The 17762-nt window shown below is 40.6% G+C and overlaps 1 protein-coding gene across 5 annotated transcripts in view; it reads right to left on the bottom strand.

Moving 5' to 3' along the window:
* Positions 1-17762, bottom strand: part of fat1a (FAT atypical cadherin 1a) — a 204968-nt gene that overhangs the window by 34204 nt on the left and 153002 nt on the right. For all 5 annotated transcript variants that reach the window (XM_043689861.2, XM_043689853.2, XM_087988561.1 and 2 more), the window contains exons 14-18: positions 11923-12312; positions 8561-8775; positions 5302-5439; positions 4254-4397; positions 803-1000 (exon numbers count right to left, since the gene is read on the bottom strand). In XM_043689861.2, the coding sequence (XP_043545796.2) occupies positions 803-1000; positions 4254-4397; positions 5302-5439; positions 8561-8775; positions 11923-12312 (1085 nt within the window). The remainder of the gene's footprint in view (positions 1-802; positions 1001-4253; positions 4398-5301; positions 5440-8560; positions 8776-11922; positions 12313-17762) is intronic.

The following is a 17762-nucleotide window of genomic DNA, read 5'->3' as shown; positions in this document are numbered from 1 at the left end:
TACTACAGACAAGGGCAAATTGATGCTGGTTATCTCTGTGAATTTTTCATGAAACATATCCTAACATGGGTGATCTTTTTTCTTAAGAACGTTTCCTCTCTGTCACTGATAACTTTGACCTGTTCCAAAATTTGGAGTGATGGGCACGTTAAAGCAGCTCATTCAAATCATAATTCCACCTACTTTAGACTTGCAATGAGTGCTGGTAGGCAATTCTACCATGAGAGAGATTGAGATGCACAGGAGATTTGGTTCAATATCCTTACCCTTGCACTTTGTTGTTGGGTCACTGGCCAGCAACCAGGACTGGACAGAGGGGTGGGGTGAGGGGAGATAGCCAACAGTTTACTCAATAGATGGAGATTATCTAACAAGCCTTGGACTGGAAATTAGATCTACCTGGTTCAATTGTAGACTGATTCAAGGATCAACACAATTAATTTGCCATTGGGAAATAAGATATGTGCAGTATCACTTTTGACACCAAGTTATTTCCTGATAGGAGTAAATACAGAGAATTCAGGGCACCCTCTTTGCATATTTAGTCTATTAAAAAGAATGGAGGAAACATTGTCTCGGATCTGAATTGGGTATCTTGATCAATTTGTCAAAACATGAGATCTAATTCCTCATGAACTTTTGCAGTGAGAATAGTAACTTGTAAAATTTAACCCCATACTTAGCAATTACAATCTGCTTCAGGTGCAACAAATTAAAACAAAATACTTGCATGGCAATATACATATAGTCACAAAACTGAACCCGGTACAAAGTAAAGTGCAACATTAGATATTTCTTTTACCTGAACTTGCAGTAGATGCATATCTTTAACTTTGTGCTGGAGAGGAGCCGTTGATATGAGAAGACCATGTGAATTTATCTGAAATTCATTCTGTTCATTCCCACTAATGATTCTAAAAGTGAATGGAGGGCCATTGTGAGAGGAATCCCTGTCTATCACTTGAAGCTGTAGCACACTGGATCCAACTGGCTTGTTTTCCTGTAAAATACGGTTTATGTTCAAGAGAGTTATGGTTTCTCCATGTCCCAAACTCTTAGTTACTTATTTTTGCCTGAATCTTGATCATCCTAAATCTCTTGAGAAAGCTGATACATTGATTCCAGACATCATCATAACTTGTATTTTTACTCATCTTAACAAGAAACATTTCAAGGGGCTTCTCAAATTGTAGTAAGGGAAACATGTACAGGAGGCAAAGGAAAAGCAAGCAGTATTAGTAGGAAATAGATCTAAGCGATCCCATAACCAAAGCATCAGATTGAAGCTCTGCAATCTTACCACATCCACTCATCAATGGTGGTTGACAACTAATGTATTGAAGAAGGTAGTTACAAAAATATCCTCATCCTCAATGCTGGGGGAGACCAGAATGTCAGTGTAAAAGATGGACTGATCCATTTGTTGCCATTTTCATCAGAGGTGCTGAGTGGATGATTTATTTTCGCCTGCTTCAGAGATTTTCAGCATTGCAGAAGCCAATTTTCAACCAAATTGATTCACTCCACATGATATTATGAAACAGTTGGGGGGAGGCGATGGTCTAGTGGTATTATCACTGGACTATTAATCTAGGGCCCCAGGAAATATTCTGGGGACTCGGGTATGCATCCTGCCACATCAGATGGTGGAATCTGAATTCAATAAAAGTCTGGGATTAACAGTCTAATGATGACCATGAATCCATTGTATTTTCTCGGAAAAACCATTTTAGGGAAGGAAGCTACCATCCTTACCTGGTCTGTCCCACATACAAAATGCTGGCCTAACCAGTGATGCCCTCAGCCCATGAATGAATAAAAGAAGATTGAAGACAATTGATACTACAAAGGCCATGTGCCCTGACAGAGTTCAGAAATAGCACTGAAGGCTCGTTCTCCAGAAATTGATGCACCCTTAGTCAAAGTGCTCCAATACAACTCGAACACTGGCACTGAATCAGTCAATAATATTGAAAACTGCCCAGATATGTCGTGTACACAAATAAGCAGGACAAATCCAACCCAGCCTGCTCTGTCAATCTAGTCTTGATCACCAGTAAAATGATGAAAAGTGTCATCAACAATGCTATCAAGTGACACTTGCTTAGCAACAATCTGCTCAGTGACACGCAGTTTGTGTTCTGCCACTTGGCTCCTCAGTCCAACATGGACAAAAGAGATGAATTTTAGACTGATATGTGCACAACTGTCTTTGACATCAAAGCAGAAGATAAATGTGGCATCAAGGAACCGTAGCAAAACTGGAGTCAATGACAATCAGGAGTGGAACTCCCTGCTATGTGAAGTCACTTCGAGCAAGAAAGATCGTTGAGGTTGATCAAGATCAGTCATCTCAGATCTAGGACATATCTGCAGCAGATCCTCAAGGTAGTATCCAAGGTCCATTCATCTTCAGTTGTGTCAGCAATAATCTTCCTGCCATCGTAATGTCAGAAGTGGAAATGTTCACTCTTGACTGCACAATATTCAGTATCTTTTGTAATTCCTCAAATACTGAAGCAGTTTGTGTCCACTTGCAGCAAAGCCTGCACAATAACTAGGCTTGGACTGAAAAGTGGCAAGCAACATTCACACCACACAAGTGCCAAAATGCCCAGCTCTAATGTGAGAGAATCTAACCATTGGGCCTTGATGTTCACTGATATTAATATGTCTGAACTATCATTAATAAAATCCTGGATCAGCCATAAAAACATTGTGGCCAGAAGAACAGGAGAGATGCTCAGAGTTCTGTGGCTTGTAGCTCAAACCTCTCTCTCCCCAGTACTTTCCCATACCTACAAAGCGGAAATCAGGATGGAATACTCCTCACTTGCCTCGATCAGCGCAGTTCCAACAGTGCTCAGGCAGCTTGATTCCGGCCAGGATAAAACAGACCACTTAATTGGCACAATATCCACTGCCTTTGACACAAACTCATTTCATGACCAGTGGTCTTGACAATGGTGCCCACATCCCATCAAACAACGTGAAGATCAATTTTAGAACAAATTGGTGTTGATGATAATGGAAGATTATCAAAGACATTGTTGGAATAACAGCACACAGTGATAGCAGAACCACATGTAAAGTTTTCAGGTATTTAAGGAACTGAGGAAGGGCAGATGCATTTTTGAGAGGGTAGACGTCAGTAGAAGTCTTAACAGACACAGTAAGAATTATAGAATGGGGTTGCATAGGACACTACCTTTACAAAAGGTTTAAGATCTGATTGGGTGTTGTCACTCTCCTAAAGAAAAATAAAAGGTTGATCCCTTCAAACTCCCTTTACAATTTGAAGGTCTTAAGCATGTTGATGCTTCTCAAATTAATTTTCAACTGTCCCTGAACTCCATGTATGAATCCCTTCAGTTAGATTCCTGCTCCCACTATGAACACATTTGCCTTTATTTTTGTTTGCTATAATACAGAGTTGGCTCTTAGCAAAGACTCAAGTGACATCCTAGGTAACTGATAAATATAAAATTTTCCTCCCCTTGAAATGGATGACCACACTATTCTTCTCCATCACCTAGTTTGGTTGCTCTCATGTAGGTTCCATTTTTAGCAAATTGTAGTCAAGGATCACTTTAGTGGCTTCACTTCCTGCTCCCACACTGTTTCCTCTAGTGTGCCTTAAGAATCTATGGTCCCAGTCATATTTCTCGCCTACATGCTGCTCCTTAATGACAGAATAAAAAGTCTAGATTAAGAGGTATCTGATCAAAGTCTTCAAAGTATTACCAGGATTAGACAAGGTAGACAAACAATTTCCACTGGTTAGAAATTCTGGAACTTGACAGCACAGTTGAAGAATCAGGGCCAGACCATTCAGGAGGGGTGTTAGGAAGTACTTCTAGATACAAAGGGTAACAGATGTTTGGAAATCTCTTCCACAAATGGCAATGAATACTAAGTCAGTCAGGGGCTTCATGTCTACTCCACTTCCAATATTAGTTTTCATATGTGCACTGATGACGCGGAGCTCTACTTTCTCACCACCTCCTTCAATTCCTCCACTGCTGGTAAACTATTAGTTAGTTTCCTTGATTCTCACATGGCTGATGGGCTTCACTGGAAGCATAAATGGGTGGCTAAGGGGTGGTCTCCGAGAGCCAAATTCAACAGATCAAATATTTTAAACGTCTTTGTTTTAGGATCTAGCAATTCTTGCTTCAACTTAATAATTTATATATTTTTTTAAAATTACTCAGGTATTATCAAATCCTATCAAATTAATAAGTTATTCTTACCTGAATGATAACACTGTAGTTTGCCTGTGAGAACATGGGAGGATTATCATTGACATCAGCCACATCAATATTGACTGAAGTAGTATTGAAACGAGGTGAAACACCATTGTCTGAAGCTTGCACTGTCAGCGTATAGCCAGATATCTACACAAGAGGAGATGATGAAAACCAAAGCTATATCTATGTATAAGAAATATTTTCATACAGCAAGGATTTATTTTCATTTATAAACATTATAAATGATAACGTCTACTTAAAATCATAATCAAAACTACCTTCTTCTCTAACAGAACCTGATTAAAAATTCTCTTCAAAGATGAGCATAGTTTAAATTTTAGTCCCAAGATGGCATTGTGAGTTTGTCAGCACTCAGCTCCTAATGCCAGGGCTCAGCTGCTCATGGGCACCATGCAACGGAGCCGGTTAATTCCACACCATCTCGTACCCCTTCATTATTCAGCGCAGTGAAAGCTTCTGTGGTTTTTATTCCACGGAGGTACGGGTTGAAGCCGGGGCCCCATTCAGCCCCAGGCCAGAGAGGCTTCAGCATCAGCGATGGAGGAGCCTGGACCCAATGACTGACGAGCTGGAGCATCTGGAGTAGTGTCGCATGGGGAACAGGAGGTATGAGACCAGTCCCATGGATCCAGCTCGGTTGCAGAGGTTGTGCGAGTTGAGGCAATGGTGGAGGCGGGCCTGTAACAGAGACCCCAGAGCCAGTCACAGACACCTGACCGAAGTCAAGCAGCGAGCAGGAGGAGCAACAGAGGCTAACAGGAGGACGGAAAGATTAACTCTATTACAATAAAATCTTGAATTATATTCAGTGTCTCAAGATGGCACCAGAGCATGGAGACACCTTGCGTTTTGCAAACAAAAAACACTTTTCACTGTAATTTATATACATAATTCAAACTCTTAAATCGCTTTAGTTGCATAAACAGAAGTTTTGGTTCTTCATTAATGGATCAGCAGCTTATTACGGAAAGCAATAAAATTGACAAATGTAAAGTTTATTCAATTGCAGGGTTACTTCTCATCTACTCACTTTTTCTCTGTCCAAATGTTGTGCTACTTTTATTTCTCCATTGGCATTATCAATAGTAAATGGGTTTCCTTGATTCCCATGAATAATAGAATAATGAATCTGGTTGTTTGATGGACCATCTGAATCATCAGCCACCACCTACAGCAAACAGTAAAATCATTAGGGTGACACTGTATTCAAGTTTCAGATTTAACTGTGTAATTAGTACGAGGGGTAAAGCTGGTTTTCAACTGATGATTATAATAAACTCATTGGCATTTCAGTATTGAATTATTGAAGAATAAATCATTATTTTGCATCCAAAGCAATAAATAGCAAACTGTGGGATTTCAGTTATTAAAAATAGCATTAAGCAACTTCACCCATATTGATCTGCAATTATATGGCTTGTTCTCAAACTGTTCTCTTATCCACTTTTATGCACTTTAAGTCATCCACCACTTCCTCTTCTGTAATATGGACATTTTTCAAGATGTCACCATCTATTTCCCTACATTCTATATCTTCTATGTCCTTTTCCACAATAAATACTAATGCAAAATACTCATTTAGTATCTGCTCCATCTTCTGCGGCTCCACACAAAGGCCGCCTTGCTGATCTTTGAGGAGCTCCATTCTCTTCCTAGTTACCTTTTGTCCTTAATGCATTTAAAAACCCTTTGGTTTCTCCTTTGTGGGGTAGAAGTGACCTGTACTAGAAGGATGGATTACACCTAAATTGGAAGGGGATTAATATACTGGCAGAGAGATTTGCTAGAACTGCTCAGGAAGATTTAAACTAGTGAGATGGGGGCAGAATCGTAGTCTATTTGAAAGTGGAGTCGCAGGTAGATAGGATAGTGGAGGCGGCATTTGGTATGCTTTCCTTTATTGGTATTGAGTACAGGAGTTGCGACGTCATGTTGCTGCTGTACAGGACATTGGTTAGGCCACTGTTAGAATATTGCGTGCAATGCTGGTCTCCTTCCTATCAGAAAGATGCTGTGAAACTTGAAAGGATTCAGAAAAGATTTACAAGGATGTTGCCAGGGTTGGAGGATTTGTGCCATAGGGAGACGTTAAATAGACTTGGGCTGTTTTCCCTGGAGCGTAGGAGGCTGAGGGGTGACCTTATCAAAGGTCTACAAAATCATGAGGGCATGGATAGGATAAATAGACAAGGTCTTTTCCTTGGGGTGGGGGAGTCTAGAACTAGAGGGCATAGGTTTAGGGTGAGATGGGGAAGATATGAAAGAGACCTAAGAGGCAACCTTTTCGCTCAGAGGGTGGTATGTGTATGGAATGAGCTGCCAGAGGAAGTGGAGGAGACTGGTACAATTAAAATATTCTAAAAGGCATCTAGATGGGTATATGACTGGGAGGGGCTTAGAATGGCATGGCAAAGGGGACTAGATGTATCTTGGATATCTTGTTGGCCTGGATGAGTTGGACCGAAGGGTCTGCTTCTGTGCTGTAAATCTCTATGACTCTAGGTAGTCACAGCAGAGTTTAGAAGACTCTCCCAATAGTACAGTTCCTACCTTCCCCTCTGTTAATGAGTGTCTTGAACCAATATCTGAGGCACAGTGAATCTCAGGTTAAATTCACCAGTCTATTCTATTTCTATGGTAAGTCTTCTGAGACGATGACAACTGTCAGATCATAGAGTCATACAGAATGGATGCAGATCCTTTGGTTCAATTAGTCGACGCCAAACATGTTTCCACGCCAAACTAGTGCCACTTGCCTGCGTTTGGCCCATATCTCTCCAAATATTTCCTATTCATGTACTTAGCCACAAGTTTTTTTAAATCTCCTAAAGCTGCAGACATGTTTACCCTGGATCACATTGACATCAATATAACTTAGAATCACAACACATCACTGCCCTATCATTTTCCTTGTGTTAATTTATCATCCCTAATTAAATTATACATCAAAGCATTTTTGTTATCAGTACTGCTGCGTCCATCTTAGGTAGATACCTGTATTACCTTTGGCACGACTGTGGCATCCATTATGACACCTTAGTGCACTGGAATACTATGCAGTGCAAGGTGTTTATTTTAAATACAAATGCCAACGATTAAATTATTTCCAAAGAATAGACCAATTTCACAATTTCTTACTGCTCACATTCACTTTGAATACGAAAACCTCAATGTGAGAACAAAATACTTAAAACTGTAAAAAAAATTGTCTAGTTGGGAACAACTGAAACAATCAATTGAAACGTGGTTATTGAAATGCAAGCAAATTCTGAATGAGAAACAGGCCATTCAATTTATGAAGACTGCTCCAGAGGCCACAGAATAGATTTATGGAATATCTACAGTGTAGATGCAAGTCATTCGACCATCAAGCCACACTGACCTTTCAAAGAGCCCCCTACCGTATTCCTGTAACCCATGGCTATTCCCCCAACCTGCACTTAGCATGGCCAATCCATCTAACCTGTACATCTTTGGACTGTGGGAGGAAACTAGAACACCTGGAGGAGACCCAGGCAGACACAGGGAGAATGTGCTAACTTCACATAGACAGGCACCTGAGGCTGGAATCAAACCTGAGTCCCAGCACTGTGAGGCAGCAATGATAATCACTGAGCAACTGTGCCACGACGGATGAAACTACAATGAATTACACTCTCATGTATCTGTTACTCTATCTTAAGTAACTGGATCACCTGCAAAACGTAAGTCGTAAAATTGTTACATATTCTCCAAGTCTGAGTCCCTTTTATTTTTATTGACCATATTCTTATTAAAAATCTGAAGAAATGATCTCAAGACATCAATCTTAATTAGAAATTAATTTCACAATAGGCAGCTATTGTGGAGAAGGATAAAAGTTTTCTTTTCCAGTCTCATCTTATTTAAATATTGTGTATTAAAATACTTTGTCTTCCATCACCCAAATATTTTGTTAACTCTTTCTCAACCATATATTTTTTCCTGCATGTCTACCCTCACACTTTCCACCAATGTAAACGTATTCATAACTTCATAAATAGTGAAAACACAGTGAATAACGATCAAGAAAATCTGGGTGATCAGTGTCCTGAAGAAATGAAACTGAGGCAAAAGAATTGGGTTATTCAAAAGGCTATAGACAGTAAATCTCAGAATTAATGTCACAGAAAATTCAATTTAGATGTGCCAAATAATCATTTAATAACTCTGACTTTAAAGATCTGTCTTGTTAGGTCCTTCTTTTCTCATAATGCTGTTTATCATCACTCTTAATTGATGAAGAAAAACAAGTAAGGTGTTAAACATACTGTGACAACCAGCTGTCCCAAGGGAGCGTCTTCACTTATCACTGCCATGTATACATCATGGCTAAATTTAGGAGTGTTGTCATTAACGTCTGTCACATTGATATTCACTGTCGCTACATCATTAAGTGAAGGTGTTCCACCATCCATAACTTCAACAGTCAAGTAATATTCATGAGATGTCTCAAAGTCCAGGCTTTTAACAACAAAAATGGCGCCTGATGAAAAAAAATAGAGAAAGTGAGGACAGCAGATGCTGGAGATTCAGAGTCGAAAAGCGTGGCGTTGGAAAAAGCACAGCAGCTCAGGCAGTTCCCAAGGAGCAGGAGGGTCGATGTTTCAGGCATAAGCCCCTCATCAGGAATGTCTTGTGCTCCCGAGCTGCTGCACTTTTTCCCGCCCACACCTTTCAAACCTGATGAAAATAATTGCAAATTGTCAGAAACAATATGAAAGTTTCACACGATACAGTGTGCACAACTTCTTTTAAATGTTAACCTATTCTTTACACTGCAATTATGAGCAATGTGAGCATTCTTATATTCTTCATATTGTTATACTGATTATACCTTTTATACTGCTTTGAATTCTTCTCATATGAATTCTGAGAGCTCCTGGTAGATGAGCAGTTAATTATTAATATATGCTTAATTGAAAACATATACATATGTGATGAGAATACATCATCAGCCCTTGTTAGAGGGGATAAAAGGAAAGAACTTTGAAAAGTCCTCCTGCACCAATCGCTGAAGGTGAGCAAGCAGCTGCAGCAAGCAGTCAAGGCAGATGGTATGTTTACCTTCGTAGTAAGAGACTTGGAGAGCAGGAGCAGGGATGTCTTGCAATGACACAGGGCCTTGGTGAGACCACACCTGGCATACTGTGTGCAGTTCTGGTCTCCTTATGAAGGAAGGATGTTCTTGCGATATAGGGAGCGCAGTAAAGGTTTATTAGATTGATTCCTAGCATGGCATGAGAGATGTATGAGGAGGTTGAATCGATTAAGTATATATCTTGAGATCCTGAAGAATTGTGGGGGGAGGGGGAATCCCTTAGAAATCTATAACATTTTAGGTTTGCCCTATCCTACTTAGACAGGGTAGATAGAGGAAGGATGTCTCCACTGGTAGGAACGCTCAGAACCAGGGGCTATAGTCAAAGGATACAAGGTATCACGACTGATGCAAAGATAAGGTAGAGCATCCTCGGCAATCTTCAGCCAGAAGGACCAAGTGGGTGATCCATCTCAGCCTCTTCCTTAGCATTCAGCCAAATCAATTCACTTTATGTCATAACAAGAAACAGTTGGAACCACTGGAAACTGTAAAGGTTATGGGGAATGACAACATTCTGGCAATAGTACTGAAGACTTGTACTCTAGATTTACTGCACTCCTCGCCAAGCACTTCCAGTACAGTTACAATACTTGCATCTACCCAACAATGTGGAAAATTGGCTAGGCATGTCTTGTACCTAAAAAGCAGGACAAATCCAACCCAGTCACTTACACCCCCATCAGTCTAACCTCAAACATCAATGTGATGAAGGTGCTCCTCAACAGTGCCATCAAGCAGCACCTGCTCAGTGACGCCCAGTTTGGGTTCCACAAGGGTCACTCAGCTCCTGATATTATTACAGCCTTGGTTCAAACATTCACAAAAGAGTCAAATAGTGTGGTGCCGGAAAAACACAGGTCAGGCAGCATACAAGGAGTAGGAGAATTGACATTTCGGGCATAATTCAGGAGAGCTGAATTCCAGAGGTGAAGTAAGAGTGACAGCCCTTACATAAAAGCCATATTTGACCCTGTATGGAACAAGGAGTAAAACTGGAATTAACGTAAGCCAAGGGTAAAACTCTCCAATGGCTGAGTCATACCTGGCACATAGGAAGCAAGTGGTGGTTGTTGGAGGTCAGCCATCTCAGCTTCAGGACAGGTGGAAGCCCTCAGGGCTACTCCTCTGGCCATCTTCAGTTCCTTCAACAATGCCATCAGGGTCATTAGTGGGGATGTTTGCCAATGAATGCACAATATTCAGCACCATTCATGACTGCTCAGATACTGAAGCAGACTGTGTCCAAATGCAACAAGATCTGGACAATATTCAGGCTTAGGCTAGCAAGTAGCAAGTAACATATGCACCACACAATACCAGACAATGACCATCTCCAATGAGAGAGAATCTAACCATCACCCTTTGACATTCAATGGTGTTACCATTACTGAATTCTCCACTCTCAACATCCCAGGGGTTACTGTTAATCAGAAACTCAACTGGATTTGCCATTTAAGTGGCTACAAGAGCCAGTCAAAGGCTTGGAACATTGCAGTGAGTAACTCACCTCTTGACTCCCCAAAAGCCTGTCCACCATCTATGAAGCACAAGCCAGTAATAGGATGGAATAATCCCCACTTGTCTGGACAACACTAAAGCAGATTTACACTATGCAGTATAAAGCAATTTGCCCTATTGGCACCACATCCGCAAGCAACTACTCCCTCTACTGCCAGCACCCCGTTGCAAAAGTGTAAACTATCTACAAGATGCACTGCAGAAGTTCCCCAAAGATCCTTCCCAAAGGCAGCAGATATATCAGAACATCAGTATCTGCAAGTTCTCTTCCAAGCCACTCACCATTCTGACTTAGAAATATATTGCCATTCCTCCACTATCACTGGGTCAACAATCCTGGAATTCCATCTTGAAGGGCACCCGTGGCTCTACCTAGACCACAGATTACATCAATTCGAGAAGGTAACTCACCAGCACCTTCTCAAGGGCAGCCAGGGATGGGCAATAAATGCTGACCAGCCAGTGAATAAATTTTTTTTAAATTTTAGAACTGAAACAAGGAGCTATGTCTTCACTCAGAGTGGCAGGTCGATGGAATCCCCTACCAAGAAAGCAGTGGAGGCTGAACCATTGTATGATTTCAAGGAAGAGTTGGACATAGCACTTGGGGCTCAAGGGATTAAAGGACATTGGGGGAAAGCAGGAACAGGCTTGTTGGTTATTAGCCATCATCATAACAAATGGTGCAGCGGTCACGAAGGGCCGAATGGACTACTCCTGCTCTGTTTCTAAAAGCTTGCTGCACAGATTTCAAGATACAAGTTCAGAAAACAAAAATGAGTCATGAATCATTGCAAGTCAGTGGGAGGCAGAAGAATCTACATTAGGAATATACTGTCATCATTTGTTAAGTATAGCTTTTGCTACTGAATAAGTTGACCTGCTATCACTATATTGTGTGCGTCCTTGTCCAAAATGTACTCTCTGATATCTGACCCTCACAAGAAGCAGTGTTTTGTCCCTCAGAAATTGACTCTCACACTTTGCTTCAATTATTGTATGTTCAAGTACCTGTATTTGCATTTATGCTAAACTTTCCATGTTCATTGCCACTAATGATGGAATATGTGATCTCTGTGTTGGCTTCAACATCCTTGCTGGCTGCAAACACCTGAAGAACCTCAGTTCCTAAAGGAGTATCCTCAGAAAGTGTGGCTAGGTACTCTCTGTGCTCAAACACAGGTGGGTTATCGTTGATATCGAGGACAGAAACCAAAAGTGTACAAACTGATGACAATTTTTTGAGTGTGCCTTGATCAGTGGCTTTCACAATAACAGTGTATGAAGCATGGAGTTCTCGGTCGAGAGGTTTCTCCAGACTAATAATTCCAGATAGCTCATCAATTGAGAAGTGATCTTCTGCAGAATCCACAAGCGAATAAAGTACCTTACGATTCAAGCCTAGGTTTTAAAATTGAGAAAGAAAACAATTCAATTAATATCATTTTAACATTAACTTTGGCTCCAAACAAGCAAATAGTGCAGAATGCTTTCAGTAAATGTACTGAAATAACAAAATTAATCTCATATGTTTTGGAGAAGAAAATATCATTGGCAAGTCAAGAATTCTTAACACAAATTGCACAATGGTACTGCCTTTTTAAGTGATAAAGCATCTGAAAGATTTTTAATGGCACCTTTTCCCCACTCAACTTAAATGCAGTATTAGAAACTTTTAGAAGTACAACAGACATCTTTAACTTTAAATATCTTTTATCAAAAAGTAATGCAGGAAACATGTTTTAGAACATTTTACCTTATGCATTAATTCAGCTATCTTTAATAAAATCACAATAAATCAATAATTTGAACAATAACAACAAATATTAAGAATGCAGGTGCTGGAAATCTGAAACTAAAGCAGCAAGTGCTGGGGAAATTCAAGAAGTCTGGCACCATACGTAGAGAGAAAAATAAATTAACATTTTGAGTCCAGTCACCCTTATTAAAACTGAAAATAGCTGGGAAAAGATGGTATTTATGATGACGACAGGGTAGAAAGAGTGAATAGAGTACACGAAGATGGGGCCCTGCAACAGAGAGAGAGAGAGAGAGAGAGAGAGAGAGAGAGAGAGAGAGACAGCGACAGCAACAGCGAGCGAGAGAGAAAGAAAGAAAGCGATACCCATACAAAGAGACTGCTGATAAAGTCTGAACATGCTGACGTTACATAAACTATAACCATTCTATCTATTGTGTAAAGAATACCTCTATTCTTCTTCCCACATGGCTATGCACTTGTGACTGGCTCATTGCTTTCAATTAATCCATCAAACCATTTCAGAAGATTGCTTAGAGAATAGTTTCAACCTTTTTTCCCTCCCAATTATCATTCCTCTGCTCAGGTTCCAACACCAGGTGAACTATTTGAAGTAGACTCTGCCAACACATGTATGATCAGAGTCCCAGATGGAAAATGGACAGCGAAGCTAATTGCACAAGTTTCATATAAAACCTCTTTTCTCCTGCTGCTGAATGGAAACACAGCGCTGCATTTCTGAAGGAGTCCTGATTGGAATCGTCTCTCAGAAATGCAGAGCTCTTGCAATGTAGAGACAAGGAGGAGTAGAGTGGCAACCTGTACGAGATTGTCACTTTGTGGAAAATCCAGACCAATAATTTGGGACAGAATTAACAGTCACTTGGATAAATATAATTTAATTTGCGAAAGCCAATTTCTTAGGGTAAAAGTAAGTTTAAATTGTTGGAGAGTTTACAGAGAGGGTTGGTGAGCGGAAGCTGTTGACGTATTGTATGCAGACTTTCAAAATGGTGCTGGACACGGTACCACGTAATAAAAGTTATATCCATGGAATGAAAGGAACATGAAATCCATGAAGTGAAAGTAAAAACCCAAATGTAAAACTGGCTGAATAACAGGAAACAGAGTAATAGCTAACAGGAATGTTTAGGCGGAGGAAGGTTTGTAGTGAAGGTCCCCAGAGTTTAGTACCGGGACTTTTGCTTTTCCAGATTTATATAAGTGATCTAGATTTTGTATGATATGGAATAACATCAAAATTCACAGATTACACAAATAAGTATTGACAAGTTGGAGGAGTACGCAGACGGGGACAGATGAACTTTAATGTAGACAAGTATGAGGTGATACATTGTGAACAAAAGAAGTAGATACAGTATAATAAAAAGTACAATTCTACAGGCTGTGCAGAAGCAGAGAGACATAGATGTCTATGCACATAAGTCAAAAGATGACAGGAGAGGTGGAGAGCTATTAATAAAGCATATATTATCCCAGGCTTCAATAATAGATGCAGAGAGTATAAGAGCAGGGAGATTATTAGATTCCCTACAGTGTGGAAACAGGCCCTTCGGCCCAACCAGTCCACACCCTCCGAAAAGTAACCCAGACCCACTTCCCTCTGACTAATGCACCTAACACCATGGGCAATTTAGCACGGCCAATTCACCTGACCTGCACATCTTTGGACTGTGGGAGGAAATCGGAGCACCCGGAGGAAACCTATGCAGACACATGGAGGCTGGGCAAACTCCACACAGACAGTCGCCAGAGGCTGGAATCGAACCTGGGACCCTGCTGCTGAGAGACAGCAGTGCTAACCACTGAGCCGTCTCATTATGAAGAATCTAAATAAGACTAAAGCTGGAATGCACAGAGTCCTGAAGCCAACACTTTAGGAACGATTAAAAACACCGTTTGAGGCAGTGCAGGAGTGATTTAGAAGAATGGATCCAGGGATGAGACGATCAGATTGATCGAAAAAGTTGCAGCACGGAAGGCTCAGGGGAGATATGAAGTTTTCAAAATCCACAAGAGGTCTGAACTGAATAGATAGGGAGAAACTACTCTTGCGGATAAAAAGTTTACAAACAAAAGAGCATGGATTTAAAGCATTTTGCAAAAACAGAAGTAAATGTGATGTGAGAAAGAGAGTTCTCACACAGTGAACTGTGCGCTTTTGGAATGCACTGCCTGAGTGTGTGGTTGAGGGTGATTCAATGAATGCATTCAAGAGGTCAATACATGATTATGGGGAAAATGCAGGAAAATAGTACCAAGTCTTGATGCTTATTTGGAAAGTGTGCAGACACCAGGCTAAATCCTCCTTCTGCATAATGAGGATTTTGCAAATTACTTTATATGATGGACAGACTTTAATAATAAAAAGGTTATTTGTAAACTAATATCTTAAAATTCAAAACTATTGAAGCCAAGCAAAATATTTAATCTAAGAGAATTCCATCAGTTCTGAGAAAGGGTTACTGGACCCAAAACAGTAACTCTGATTTGGTGCCACCAGACTTGCTGAGCTATTCCAGCAATTTCTGAATCAGATTTCCAGCATCTGCAGTACTTTTGGTTTTTATTTAAATTTAAGCTTGTCAATTTAAACATTACTAAAATAAGTTGAATTTTACAGAAGACCTAAAAGATTACAAATCTGAATAAAATCATTGTTGAATTCAACATGCTTGCAAACACTTACTTAACAATTTACAGTGGATTCATACTGTTCCCTTAGCATCTAGTCTAATTTGTGCACGGAATATTACCATGATTAATGTATTCCCTAAATGAACTGACATGAGTGATTCTTTGTTTGCATTTTCACTACATTATCAGCCACACAGAAATGTGCCTTATGCAAGTTAAAAACAAACTGTTTGGAAAGAAATGTAAAATTTCTGGTTAATTGTTATTTTGTCATGTCTTGCTAAACTGTCATTAAAAGATATCAACCAATACTGCTTTAAAAGGCTGATGAAGCAATAAATTTCAAAACACAGTTACAAACACAAAACTAACAAAAACACCAAAATGGGATCTGCAGCTAGCATTCAGAATGCACATCTCACTGGGCTGCCAAACCTGTCCCAACTTAACCCAAGGTTGAGGAGGTCTTATGGTGCAGGATAGCATCCCTGCCTCTGAGTCAGAAGCTCGGAATTCAGAATTCACTGTACAATATCACTTTAGGAGGTGGTGGTTAATCTTAGTTGACAAGGCAGGTGTGGATTTTGGATCTGCTTGCTTGCCCTATTCTTGCCGAGATCATGAGTTGCATTGCCTTTGAGCAAAGCATTCAGGTACAGAAAAAAGAATCCTAGGGTGAGGAGTTAGGAACTCTCAAAGTAAGGAGCTTGACCTATTGTAATATCACGATTTTCTAAAGAGAAAAGGTTTTGACAATTTTGACAAAATGTTTGAGAATTCCAATATTAGGTACATTCAGCATTCAGTATACCTTTAGTCCTTTCTGTTGACGTGCATTAAATATATTATGACTGTTCTACATACTGGACAGTCTGTTTGTTGTCTCTTTCCTTCAGCTCTCATCATTGAGTACTAGTATAATTTTGCCAGTAAATGGCCTCTTCAACAGCAAGTGGTATGCACGGATCCCCATGGCAACCTATGCAACTTGCATACCTTTCAGATCCAGACTAAACTACAGGAGACAGAGGAGGCATACCCATGGCATACCAGTGTGCGGTTAAATCCTGGTGACCATGAACATGATCCTTAGCCATTGCTAATGTTGTGAGAGATAATAAAGATAAGTAAACCCTGACAGAAAACCCAGGTCGAGGTGGCTTTGACTGCAGGCTTTCAGTTATCAGACCAGTTCTCCATCTGGGCTGGCTCAAAATGACACTGGTTTCATCCTTTTCTTTGTGCAATAAGTGCAATGCCAGGAAAGGATGTCTTAATGCTTAGGCAACTTAGTGTCACTATTATCTGCCCAGGCCTGTGCCCTGGAAGAGACACTCCAGGATCTAGAATCAAGTGAGCTGATTCACAGAAAAGTCATGCACAGTCAGTGTCAGAACTGTACTTTATAGTCAATATATCAGACAACAGCATGCTGGGTATGTCCTGTCCCAACTATAATCTAGCACAGGTGGATGGCCCAGTGATATAAAGTAGAGAGTTGTTCTGGGAGCCCTTGACAGTGACTCCAGACTCTAAGAAGTCTTACGGCATCAAATCAAACATGAACCAAAAAACCCCTAATGATTAACACATACCCATCCCACTGCAACCTGGAGGCAGGACTGAGGTTGGCAAGGGCATGGAATATACTCTGGGTAGAGGACTTCAAGGTTTAACATCAAGAATGGCTAGGCAGCACCACAACTACTGAGCTGCTGAGTCCTAATGTCGAGTCCGGCTGCAAGACTGGGTCTGTACCAGGTGATGAAGGAACCAACAAAACGGACAGTACCACTTCGGAGTCCTCAGATACTGACACGGTCCGCATAAAGATTCAGCAACGCTCGGGAAGTATCCAGGCTTGGAATGACAAGTGACAATTAACACCACATAAATGCTAGGAAATGACCATTTTGAACAGGATAGTATCTACCGCCCTTGAAATTGGATGGTATTATCAAAGCAGAATTTCCCATTATCAACATCCTGAGGTGTGCCACTGACTCAAAACTGAACTCAATAAGCCACTTAAACAGCATTAGTAGTACAGAAGGTCAAAAATTAGATGTTCTGCAGCAAATGATTCACTTATCACCTTCCTAAATCCTGTCCTCTACCTACAAGAGGCAAATTAGGAGTGTGATGGAATACTTACCACTTCTGTGGAGGAGTACAGCTCCAACGACAGCTTGGAAGCTTGATACCAGTTCAGACAAAACAGCCTGTGTGACTGACACTACTTTCATCAAGGTTCACTTACCCCCACCACCAACACTCAGCAGCAGTGATGTGTACCATTTAGAGAGGTATGGCAGAAATTTACCAAGGGTCCTCAGGCAACCCTTTTCAAACCCATAAGAGCGGCCAGGTAGAAGCACAAGGCAGCAGATACATGAGAATACCAGAATCTGCACATTTCCCTCCAAACCACTCA

This window comes from Chiloscyllium plagiosum, unplaced genomic scaffold (genome assembly GCF_037043375.1).
Source record: "Chiloscyllium plagiosum isolate Xiang-an unplaced genomic scaffold, Cpla_swu_hap1 HiC_scaffold_1, whole genome shotgun sequence".
NCBI classification, from domain to species: domain Eukaryota; kingdom Metazoa; phylum Chordata; class Chondrichthyes; order Orectolobiformes; family Hemiscylliidae; genus Chiloscyllium; species Chiloscyllium plagiosum.
This window is presented reverse-complemented; position numbering and strand designations above follow the sequence as displayed.